The sequence below is a fragment of the Platichthys flesus genome, chromosome 19 (genome assembly GCF_949316205.1).
Source record: "Platichthys flesus chromosome 19, fPlaFle2.1, whole genome shotgun sequence".
Taxonomy (NCBI): domain Eukaryota; kingdom Metazoa; phylum Chordata; class Actinopteri; order Pleuronectiformes; family Pleuronectidae; genus Platichthys; species Platichthys flesus.
Genome location: NC_084963.1, coordinates 19612084 through 19625115, shown reverse-complemented (window position 1 = coordinate 19625115; position 13032 = coordinate 19612084). Strand labels below are relative to the sequence as shown.

Genomic DNA, 13032 nt, shown 5'->3' with positions numbered 1-13032 from the left:
TATTCCTTTACAGGAGAGCTGCTCCGTCCCAAATGGGATGAAGGCCATCTCTCCTATCACGACCAGGTTTCCACCAAAAAGTTTACAGAATGTCCACAAAGCCTACACCATTTGCAGGACATCCCCTCGACAGCCAGCAGTTAAATGACAACATGCGTCTAAAAATGTCCTACCTGGTCATGTTAGGAAGAGGTCCAGAGAATAGTAGAGAGTCTGACATTGTTTCTGCATAAGCACACACTGACTCCACATTAACTTTAGTGACCTCCGACATACGAAGCTGGGAGTCGTTTTTTCCGACATGATTAATATCTTACTATATTCACATTTAGCTTGAGCCAACAGCAAGCATTTAATAATATCCACTACATGTTATTACATACCTGCAGACCTGATGTTTTAGCTCTATATAAATCAATTATTGACATTCAGACCTGCAGATCTGATGATTACAATATTTATCCATCTTGTTTTTTAATTTATTCCTGCAGACATGATGTGTCCTATTATGTAAGTGAGCCTTCTTTGTTAATTACGCTACACTTGTTCATTATTGTGCCAATAAAAGGTGTTCTAATGTGTTGCATGAATTGCATTCAAGACAAGGCAACTTTATTTGCATAACCCATTTCATACAGAGGGTTAATTCAGAAGTATGGCAAATTAACTGACAAAGCAGAGCAACATGGTATCACCTTTCTCAACAATTATAATGTAGATTATTGCCAATACCAGTAATTTAGTGCTGCTTAACCATTCACGAAATTATAGTGGTGGGATATCAAACATTGAATCTGATCCAAATCATCATAATAGTAGTGGTTATTCTGCCGTTTTATTTTTGTTATTTGGAACAGAACGATGATCCAAGCCATAAACTCCGGCTCCCGACAAAGAGCCGTAATTTCCATCGTTGTCTCTCGGTTTGTCAGACTCAGCTCCTCCCTCTGACAGCAGAGGGCGCATGACTCTTCTACTACACGTTGTGATTGGTTACCACTTCTGTCAGTCAATGTTTTCTTTAACATGATTGGTTGTTGCAGGAGGCGGACTGGCCCTGGGCAGCAGCAGCAGCAGTAGTAGTACACAGTGGAACTGCAGAGTGACGGCGTGTTATTCTTTACATGATTAAAATACTAAACGTGGAAGAACATACGCACGGATCGACAGAAACGTAACTTGAATACCCAGTCCGTCATGGAATCCTATGACATTTTAGCTAACCAGCCGGTTGTGATTGATAATGTAAGTATGATGTCATTCATCCACACCCAAGCTGAGGCCGCTGGTCGGGACCGTTGGCTAGCTGTTAGCTTCAGGAACAATTGTTTTAGGGATAAACGTCGGAGACCATTGCTAAACATGTCGTATTTACCAACACAGCTTTCTGGTGGCACAGCTAGGATCCTACCAGCAGTGAGGACTTGGGGCGGCGTCTCTTGACTTGTCCAACCCAAGCAGGTTTTCGCTAACCCGGCTAGCTAGTGTTGGGTGTGTGTTGTCCTGAACGTTAGCCGCCGCGGAGCTGCAGCTGGATCCTCACAGATCTTTATTGTGTTCATATCCAGTACTTAGCAAAGCATGCTGAGCTGTCATCAAGGATGTGAGAGTCACCCGGAGCCATTAGCTCCACAGCACATAGACCGTCCATCTCTTATCTACAGCTAACTAGCTCCTTCTCAATCTTAGCAGGTTGGTGTAGTCGTCAGAATTGGTTTCCTGTCTTCTGTCATGGTTTAGCCTGAAGATAAATAGATAAGTTGCCTTCATGGGGATATTAAGAAGATCGTTAAACACATATAATTGCACATAAGTTTGTGACATTTTGTCGAATTCTTTGCTAACCACAAGAATGTTAGCTTTGCATTCATGTAAATACAATGGACATTTCACATAGTGGACGTGTTTGCTTTACAATAGTTCACCACATTCTGTGAACCAATTAGAATTCCAGCTGTTATACCACTGCAGAAGTAATTTTACACTATACCTTCTCATTTGTCTCAAGTTGTAAGGATATAATGAAATGATGTTGCACTACTGTTTAGGGGAGTCGCTACTTCAGTTAGACAGACTGACAGACAGACAGATTATAATGTGTACAGCATTGGCTTTCAGCTTTGTGTCAGCCTCACTGGACTAAGTTGCTTTTGAGACATATGGGATCTAGGGCCCAGTGTTGATGCTAGTTGCGAGCTGGTGTCAGAGCTAAGAGTGTGACTGCTATTGGCCTCCGGCTGTGTCTTATGACCTCCCTCTTTCTTAGACGCTGCACAAAGATGAAACTCCAGCTCCGTGTTCAATAATAACCTTGTGATGTTGGATTCAAATTTAATGTCTTGTTTTCTTCAGGGTTCGGGGGTTATCAAAGCTGGTTTTGCTGGTGACCAGATCCCAAAATACTGTTTTCCTAACTAGTAAGTGTTCTTTGAACAACACTCACATTACAAAGACAATATTTAATGTAAAGCAGTTATTTTCAGTATTGACCTATCTTCTCATTAGTTAATGGGTTATTGAGTCACTTTTGGTCTAGTAGATGAAAATTGTGGAACAAAATAAGAGTTTATTTGAGACCAAGATGATATGATGTATTATGTGTTGATCAGCTAATAGTCAAAATCAACGATGTTTTATTTATAAAATACAGTAAAGTAGAAGTTTGTTTTTTCCGGTTAAAAGGTGACCCAAACGAATATACAAATCCCATATATAAGAAAAACCCTTCAGATGTATGATTTCAGGGGATCCTATAACAGACAAATTTAAGAGCAGTTTAAAAAAAAAAATACGGAACACAAGTAACCTAAAATCCAACCCTAAAACCCCAAACCAGAGTGACAAGTACCATATTAGGTACACTGTGATAATCCAACTTTAGAGTAACATTTAGTGATGGTGTTACTGAAAAACTATGACATAATTCTTTATTATTAATGAGCCCTCTGCTGAGCTACTGTTTGGTTATTCAACTTTCTGTCTCAGCTGTAGTGTAGTATCAGATATTTTATGCTGGTGTTATGAGTACTTAATATTGTCTGACATCTATTTATGTTTGTGTGATTCAGTGTAGGGCGTCCCAAGCATGTGCGCGTGATGGCAGGAGCCCTGGAGGGAGACCTCTTCATTGGACCCAAGGCGGAGGTGATACACACGCACAAACACACACACAAAGAGTTCCTTAAAAAAGTACTCATTATTCCAGTATGGGTCTACTGGTTTCATTGGGCCTGTAGGCTTGTACTAAATATTAGAAGTGAGATGCATGCACGTTGAACAGATGTCGGCCGGTCTGTGTCATGGGTTGCCTTGCCGTACAGTTTAGCCCTGCAGCCCCCTAATCAGCCCATGACTTTGACATGCAGTGTTTTAGTGTGGCAGTCTAAAAGCTCAGTTTTCATCAGATCGCATAACTTTGTTCCAAGTTGTCTCCTATGAACCTGCTGTCCATAGTGGCCTCCTTTGCCGCTCTGCCATGAAACTGATGATTTGCTAAGACAACATTTGTTGTGTGCGCAGTTATATGCCTTCAATGCTTCTCCAGGATTTGAAGCATGTGACTGAATGATTTTGTCCACAGTGCATTTATGAGACATTTTGTGAAGAAACTGGAGAACTGCAAATTCACAAACGCATAAAAAAAAAGAAGCTTAGTTTGTAAACTTTAACTGATGTCAGTGTTGATTTCTAACTTACTGATTTATTGTGTCTTTGTCCCTCCTACTCTATACTGCTCAGGAGCACAGGGGCCTGTTGTCGGTGCGGTATCCGATGGAGCATGGGATTGTGAAGGACTGGAATGACATGGAGAGGATTTGGCAGTACGTTTATTCCAAGGAGCAGCTGCAGACTTTCTCTGAGGAGGTGAGATCCTCTCTTCCTGTCGCATGATGATAATAAGGGAACCTTCTGTTTGAAAACCAATGTCAGTATTTCTGATCATTCATCTTTGTGTTGGTCTTCCCCAGCATCCGGTGCTGCTGACTGAGGCCCCTCTCAACCCCAGCAAGAACAGGGAGAAGGCTGCAGAGGTTTTCTTTGAAACCTTCAACGTTCCTGCTCTCTTCATCTCCATGCAGGCTGTGCTTAGCTTGTAAGAACTCCTTGCTTTTCTGAGGAGTCACAAGTTTAGTTCACAAAGACTTCATTGCCACCCATTATCCACTGAAGCACATCTCATCAGTTAACATTATAGTGATTTGACTACAAAGACAGTTACATTACTGCTTACTAACCACCCAAGTGAGGCTGAGGCTACTTGTTGTGAAGAATGTGGTAGTGCCATAAAAAGTAAAAAATCCTGTTTTCACTGTATAACAGTTAACCTGCACAGGAGTCATTAAGATTATATCTAAAATATTCATTGCCACTAGCAACAGCATCTCGGACCAAATCAAATGTTCCATTGGCCTCCCCTTCCCACTCCCTTCATTTTCTCAGCAAGTAGTCTTTCCCTACTGTTGTTGAGGGATAAGGGGAAGGCAAGTCACAACTTGTTAAAGCCCTATGATTTGTTTCATTGGGCATTGTGATTTGTTTCAATTTTTTTTACAATTTGATTGTAAATGCACTACTAGAAGCACCAATTTATAAACTTGCCCTGTTACATGAGAGCCAACAAAATACTTAGCAGGCTGGTAAAATGGACCTGTCATACAACTATAATAATAAGGTGTTAATAATGTCACTGTAATCCATAGTAATTGGGGTGCAACTGTTGTCTGTTTTGTGCAGGTACGCCACAGGCCGTACCACCGGTGTTGTATTGGATTCAGGGGATGGTGTGACCCATGTTGTGCCGATCTACGAGGGCTTTGCCATTCCACACTCCATCATGCGTGTAGACATAGCTGGAAGAGATGTCTCTCGGTACCTCCGCCTGCTTTTGCGCAAGGAAGGCTACAACTTCAACACCTCTGCAGAGTTTGAGGTAGTTCGCACCATCAAAGAGGTAAGAGCTATTACTTGTGAAATGATTTGAAAAATAAAATATGCATAGCATGTTCTTTGTCTAATCAGAGGTGTCTATCTCTACAGAGGGCCTGTTATCTGTCTCTCAACCCACAAAAAGACGAGACTTTAGAAACAGAGAAGGCTCAGTACGTTCTTCCTGATGGAAGCACTTTAAATGTGAGTCAAACTGATTCTGAGAAGTGTTTTGCAAAGATGATAAATATTTCTATATCTGAAAAACTAGCCTCATCCTTATCACAAACCTTGAAATCTTATTTTCAGATTGGTCCAGCCAGATTCCGTGCTCCAGAGCTGCTCTTCAGACCCGACCTGATAGGAGATGAAAGCTCGGGGATACACGAGGTCCTGGCCTATGCAATCCAGAAGTCTGACATGGATCTCAGACGCACATTATTCTCCACCATAGTATTGTGTGGAGGATCAACACTGATCAAAGGTTGGTGTTCATCCACTGCAAACACAGTAAAAGTTCCACATGTGGTCATATATTTGGGAACGTTTGTGCGACTAGTGACCGTAAATAAAGATGTACCACACGTCTCCACTTCTCACATTGTACAAACCATTTAAGTAAAATACATTATCTTGGACATATGTGACAACATCTTGAGGATTTGAGGAACACACGTTCAACCAAACATAAAACAATCTCATCTTATGATCAAATAATTAATTTGAACTTATTAGAAAAACTTAAACTTGAACATATGTCAGTGTAAATGGTCTTTATATAGCACTTCTCTAGTCTTGATGACCATACAAAGTGCTTCGCAGTATAGCTTTTCCATTCACACGGAATCATACCGTGCATCTATGTGCTGCACTTTCTTTATCATACATCATTGATACACTTTAAGCACAGCTGTCATGGGATATCTGGATCTCAACGAACTGTCAGAGACTGGGTTTGAACTGCCGGTCCTTTAGTTATCCGACGACCCAGTATGCCTCCTTAGCCAAAGTCCTGATAAGACTACCTAAAATGACAGAAACAGTCTTTGAGGAAAAATTATTAGACGTGGGTTTACCATCTTGATCGATCAAGATAGTTTGGCTTCACTTTGTGGTAACTGTCCTGTGGTACATTTTTACTGTGCAGTCAAAGGCACGGATATGACTCAAATAGTGCAGGGTCAAACAATGCATGAGGCTGCGGTGTTGTTGTCACATTGTAGTTACAGTTTTGGCAGGATTTTGCAAATCATACTAATCAATGAATCAATGTTATATCTTTCAGGTTTTGGGGAAAGACTTCTCACTGAAGTCAAGAAGCTTGCACCCAAAGACGTAAAGATCAAGGTGAGTTATTTATGTGGGTGGACTAACAGGTGCTCCCATGATGTTTACTGACAGTCTTCATAGTAATGGCAATAATTGCCTATTGACCTCTGGCAATTTGTTTTTGTGACCTGCTTTTTTCTTGTCCAGATCTCTGCTCCTCAAGAGAGACTCTATTCCACATGGATTGGGTAAGCATTCAGTTTTTTCTATGACAGCTTCAAATCTTCCTCTGTAAAAGAAACATGGCTCCTGCAAGATTTGTGCATAACTGAAAAGTAATTTCTTATACATTTTGGATTAGGGGTGTGGTAAATGCTCAACCAGGGCTGATCATTGATCCATCTGCACTTGATGCGACACTATCCCGTTTTTGATGAAAACCGTTACCTAGAGCTGTGTTGGTAACAATTCTTGCGTGTCACGGGCTGGTCAACCATGCCACGTTCAAAGTCTCTTAAATCCCCTTTCTTCCCCATTCTGATGCTCGGTTGGAACTTCAGCACGTCTAGATGCCTAAATGCATTAAGTTACTGCCATGTGATTACCTGTGTGTGTGTGTGTGTGTGTGTGTGTGTGTGTGTGTGTGTGTGTGTGTGTGTGTGTGTGTGTGTGTGTGTGTGTGTGTGTGTGTGTGTGTGTGTGTGTGTGTGTGTGTGTGTGTGTGTGTGTGTGTGTGTGTGTGTGTGTGTGTGTGTGTGTGTGTGTGTGTGTGTGTGTGTGTGTGTGTGTGAAATTCAACAGACTACTGCAGGACATTATTAATCAAAATACAGTATCAGGGAAAAGTTCTGCAACATACTGTATTTATATATATATATATATATGTTTGTTGTAGTTTTGCGGAAAAGTTGTGACCTTCCCTTCTTTCCCTACAGGGGCTCTATTCTGGCATCACTTGACACCTTTAAAAAGATGTGGGTGTCGAAGAGGGAATATGAAGAAGATAGAGCACGTGCCATCCACAGGAAGACATTCTAGTCTGGGATCTGTGAATGCCCCCAGAACTGCCCTCAGCCCCCCCCTCCCTCCATCCTACTGTCAGAGACTCCCATACTCTTGCACCTGCCGTTTTCTTCTAAACCACTGTCAGCCTATGGTTTTACCCCCGAACCCTCCTCAGAAAAACACACAAATTATTTGTGGGTGTTTCCTTATTTGATCCTCTTTCATTTCCCTCCTGTTCTCTATGTTCCACTTGCTGTTGGGTGAAGGGGACAGCACCCGTCAAATCACTCCCAAGCATCTCAAACATTCACATACAGAGGGCTGCCAGGGTATCTGAGAGGGCAATGATTAGCAATGTGGACTATCGCTACAGGCCATGCCATTCTATCATGTGGTCCACATTGAAGTATTGCTGTTGCTATCTCGTCTACAAAGCCCTGCAAGGTGTAGAATATAATGAATGTTTTTGTTTTTTATTTTGTTACTGTTGAAGCCTCCATTCCAAACCGAAGACATAGATTTTGATTTGATGTCCTCTTTGTAGTTTCAGACACGGATTAACTCGTACAGAACAAGGCTTGATCAACTACAGCAGAATATAGTGCTAGTAAGGTAAAGATAACCACTGTATTATGTATTTGGCCAAAATTGCAAAGTTACGATCTTAAAGTGATGCAGTTAATGTATAATTCCAACTGACTAACCTGAATTCGGCTCTTGTTATCTTCTCTGTTGCTGTTACCAACAAAATGTTTCCACACAATGAAGTTTGATGAAGAAAATATTTGGTGCAGTCGTTTTGTCAACTTTTTTATCAGTTGACCGATTAAATCAAAATTTGGGAACGTCTTCTTTTCATTTGTTTCCTCGATTGCAGAGGCTGAGATTAATCTAACACTTGAAGAGAAATCTAAAAATATTTCCACCTGGTTCTTATTGTTGTGGCTGTTGTGCCTCTGGGACTGCCATCTGTTGTAGAGATTTTGGTTAATGCAACTTCTGCAAAGTACAGTGAGTCTCTTAAAACTTCATGTATATGATATAAAATGAGGCTCTGATTGATCTGAGTGTGGGTTGTAATTTATAGAGAGAAAGTTTGGGAGGTGACTGGCAGTGCTCTGGTTGTGTATCTTTGCAGAGTCAGAATCCATTTCTCTTTATACCCTATAGCCTCAATCTTCGTCTTGGATTCTGGTTTGAGCCAAACCGGTCGACCATCAGAGGGTTATTTCAATTAAAACTGAAACGATTAATTAATTGATTGTTTAAAATCTGCAGATTAATAAACCATAACTGATGTTTACAGACCAATTTCCATTATTCATTAAGCTGGTGATTCCTTCAAATATGTTATGATTTTACAGTCAAACTTAGGGAAATGGTAATAAATTCTTTTTTTATGAATTACCCTGACCAACGGTTCAACCAATAAATGTGTTCAGTTTAGTGTCATCCATGTATAGTATTTTCCCCTGAGAAGATTCAGTAGTTAGTTTTTGGTAGAAAATATTAAAAACTAATGTTTAGACGAAAAGGCTAGTGTTGTGGATGACTTTTGTAAAACAAGTAGGCTTCAAAAGATTAAGTAGGGTCATGCTGCTCTCAGAATTAATTAAATAACCTGAAAAAGAACTAGGTGGAAAAATACTAGATCATTTCCTTGGAATGTTTGTCATTGTAACATTCAGCTGAAATATTTAAAAAGGTTTCTGTCCAATTTCCCTAAAATTGTCTATGTGGAGGTCTGTGCTTCACAAACTCTGTTGCATATCAGTGAATGCTGTTTCAGAGACATGTCCTCTGAGACAAAAGGCCAGGATCTGGAGTCTCTGGAGTTCCCTCCCTCACCCTCCCTCTATGTACTGAAAACCGGGTCTTATGATTTCCCTGCATCTCAGTGGCAGTGAAGGGTTGTGTCCACACCTCACCTGTCCGCCTTACACCGCCTGTGTCAATGCCGCAGCGCTCATTACGTCTGCTTTTTGGTGTTTTTAAAAGAAAATGATAACAAGAGAAACAGGTTGTAGTGTCATCAGCCTTGTGTACAGTGGAATGCTTTTCAAAAACAACCACCACCAAAAACATAGGATAACAGACTTCAAATGTACAAAACTGTTTATTCAAGTGTTTGCTTTTACTTTTCGTAAATTCAATATAATAAATAAGTTAATGGCTGCTGCTTGATGTCCCCTCATTGGTTTATCATCTGCTCTTAGACATAGATATAGTGTATATCCAGTACAAACACATGCACTACATGTAGTTTTTGGGCAGTTTAAACAATCCATAATGACCAATACAAATATTGCAAATACAGTCAAAATGTAAAGAATGAAATGTGTCTTCTTCAGTATTGGCTGCCTACCGTGTCATAGGGCCTAGATGTGACTTGGACCAAGGGAGCGATTAAATAGTCCATTTTGCTTAGGAGAGTTCCTATTTGAGTGAAATAACCCAAAAGTATCTCAGCAACCGCCATAATGGGAGCTGTTTGAATTCTCTAAATCATGAGAAGAGGAGCTTTGTTGCTTCCTAACTTATCTCTTTGAGCAGAGAGAACTTTATAAACCAAATAAATTGTCATCCCACCATTCTTTGAGGCAGCAACATTTAAAGTGATGCAACAGAGGGTACATTTGTAAATAAATAAACAAATGTGTAGTCCTTGTAACCAGAGCTGATGTGAATCCTCACATGATTGTCTGAGCTCCTGATGTCTTCTCTGTCACATCTGTCCAGTCAGAAGTCACAGTTGACCAACAAGCTTATTGAACTACAAATATTTCAATCCCCCATGTGGAGGACCCATAAAACTGAATTTTCTCCATTTATATTCTATATTATTTGCGTCCTGTTTGTATTATTTTTACTTCAATAAAATAATTTTCATTATTTTCTCAGAATGATTTATTCTGTTTTAGACACACGGAACATTTATATATATATATATATATACACTTATATAGTTATATAGTTAAGCTGTCGGCGCTCACCCTACAGCCAAGCACAGGATAAGTCCAACTAGACATGCATGTACAGTATGTTTGAAGCTGTGAGCCGGAGCTTCAGAGGAACACAACCTCAAAATGGTCTGTGGTCAGTTAAATAAAACACATTTTACTTTTGGGACTTCAAGATTCAGTTTATTTGTCTTTGTTTCAGTATTTCTAGACCCTGAAGACACTGAGCACACACTGCGCTTTATTTCATTCATATTTAACGAAAAATCAATAACAGTCAGGACATATAAACAGACGGACAAACAATAAGCACAGGCCATTTGAGTGCAGTAATGTGTTTTCTCATTTCTCTCCCTGAAGAGAAATGAGAAAAAAGATAGGTGACAGGGGTCATTGATGAAGTAGACTCCATGAACCCAGCATCGATCGTATATCTTCAGCAGGGAGTGGAGACGAGCCCCAATGATCTTGCCGGTTGCCTTCACTATCCTTTCTAGATGATGTACCATCACTTTGGTGATTTGCGGTCCCTGAAGCAAGAAGTGAGACCATATATTGAGGTAGTAGAGGCTGGGATGTGGAGACATGCCCTAAGCTCTAACCATGTTGTTGTTTAAAGCCATGTTCTAAATGCACTTCCAATCACTGGATTCAACTGACCCTCCTCACAGGAGCACACTCATTGTTCCGTGCCATATCCTGACATCAATCACAATCTCATTTACTGTATTTACATTCAGAGAGACACTGTGATCTATAGCAGGCCATTAGCTGATCAAATGATGGAAGCTTAGAGTCAAATTTGGCAGTGCAGTCATGAGTTGCACATAAACAGCAGGGGGCTCAGGATGACACAGCTCTGAGGTGTGAACTTGTCTGTGACTTTTTTACATGTTGTTGTCTCTGGTAATAAATTGTTGTATTTGATCCTGAATCATGTCTCTCTAACATTTAAAGAAATCTAGTGTAAAATGTATAGGTTGTATTGTACAGCACATCTTATTTGGTCATTGTTTGAGCCATCTTGTCGTGTCTCCCATTCCTTGTCTGGATTACGTTGGTTTCATGTGGAGTTTGGATTATTAGGGCCCGAGCACCAAATTCGGTGTGAGGCCCTATTGAATTCATAAGGATTTTTATTATTATTAGGGCCCGAGCACCGAAATCGGTGGGAGGCCCTATTGAAATTGAAATGATTATTATTAGGGCCCGAGCACCGAAATCGGTGAGAGGACCTATTGAAATTGAAAAGATTATTATTAGGGCCCGAGCACCGAAATCGGTGGGAGGCCCTATTGAAATTGAAATGATTATTAGGGCCCGAGCACCGAAATCGGTGGGAGGCCCTATTGAAATTGAAATGATTATTATTATTAGGGCCCGAGCACCGAAATCGGTGGGAGGCCCTATTGAAATTGAAATGATTATTATTATTATTAGGGCCCGAGCACCGAATGGTGAGAGGCCCTATTGAATCTGTAAGGATTTTTATTAGGGCCCGAGCACCGAATGGTGAGAGGCCCTATTGAATCTGTAAGGATTTTTATTATTATTATTATTAGGGCCCGAGTACCGAATGGTGAGAGGCCCTATTGAATCTGTAAGGATTTTTATTATTATTAGGGCCCGAGCACCGAACGGTGAGAGGCCCTATTGAATCTGTAAGGATTTTTATTATTAGGGCCCGAGCACCGAATGGTGAGAGGCCCTATTGAATCTGTAAGGATTTTTATTAGGGCCCGAGCACCGAATGGTGAGAGGCCCTATTGAATCTGTAAGGATTTTTATTATTATTATTATTATTATTATTATTATTATTATTATTAGGGCCCGAGCACCGAATGGTGAGAGGCCCTATTGAATCTGTAAGGATTTTTATTATTAGGGCCCGAGCACCGAATGGTGAGAGGCCCTATTGAATCTGTAAGGATTTTTATTATTATTATTATTATTATTATTATTATTATTATTATTATTATTTCCCTTTGGGGGGCTTTTTCAGGGTCTAGACATGCTCAAAAAGTTATGAAACTTTGCAGGAAATTCAAGGTCTGCGGATATTTTAGTATTCTGGAGTAATTGGAATTGGGCGTGGCAAAATGGCTCTACAGCGCCCCCTGGAACCAGCCCCTAGGTTTCCACATAACGGATTTTCATCAAAATCTGGATATAGGTGTATCGTGACCAGTCATGAAAAAAAGTCTCATGGAGCATTATGAAAAACGCAACAGGAAGTCCGCCATTTTGCTTTTAGTGGCCATTTTGGCAATATCCCACATTTTTACTTTTACGTACTTGTCCCAGGGCTTTCATCAGATCAACTTCAAATTCAGATGAGTGTCATCACAACAAGATGGAGATAAAAAATGATTGAGGGATTTTTTTTTTATCACACCGTGTGACCGTGGCATGGCGTTAAAAATTGGTTACACGCCATCAAAACACGGGCATCTGTATCTCGGACATACATGTTCCAATCAAGTCCAAACTAGACATGTAAGACAATAGTCCCCGCCTGATGACATCTATGCATAAATGATGACTTAAAACCGCAGCGCCCCCTGGTGGCAACAGGAAATGTCTTGTTTTTTGCTTGTCTTACACTTGGATGAATTTCTCCTCATCCACTGACCTCAACCATGTCAAACTGTATCAAATGGGTCCCAAGACATTGACAATGAAGACATAAGATTACCGTGACTTTTCGTCAAACGCCATATGAATGGCGTGGCATTAAAGTTCATCAACTCGCCGTGAAACACGAAATTGCTGTAACTTCAGTGTTCATGATTCTATCTCTCTCAAACTACATGTGTGTAACAACAGCCCCCCCCTGAAGATATTCATATGGTTTTAAGAAATGGGCGTGGCA

At 40.5% G+C, this 13032-nt stretch overlaps 1 protein-coding gene across 1 annotated transcript; it reads left to right on the top strand.

Annotated features, from left to right (window-relative positions):
- Positions 1 to 1057: 1057 nt before the first annotated feature.
- actr1b (actin related protein 1B) lies at positions 1058 to 9379 on the top strand. The gene is made up of 11 exons (XM_062412333.1): positions 1058 to 1245; positions 2353 to 2417; positions 3069 to 3144; positions 3739 to 3864; positions 3969 to 4093; positions 4735 to 4951; positions 5038 to 5130; positions 5236 to 5410; positions 6212 to 6273; positions 6403 to 6443; positions 7131 to 9379. Exons 1-11 carry the CDS (start codon positions 1198 to 1200, stop codon positions 7231 to 7233), a joined length of 1131 nt encoding a protein of 376 aa, XP_062268317.1. The 5' UTR covers positions 1058 to 1197; the 3' UTR covers positions 7234 to 9379.
- Positions 9380 to 13032: the final 3653 nt, after the last annotated feature.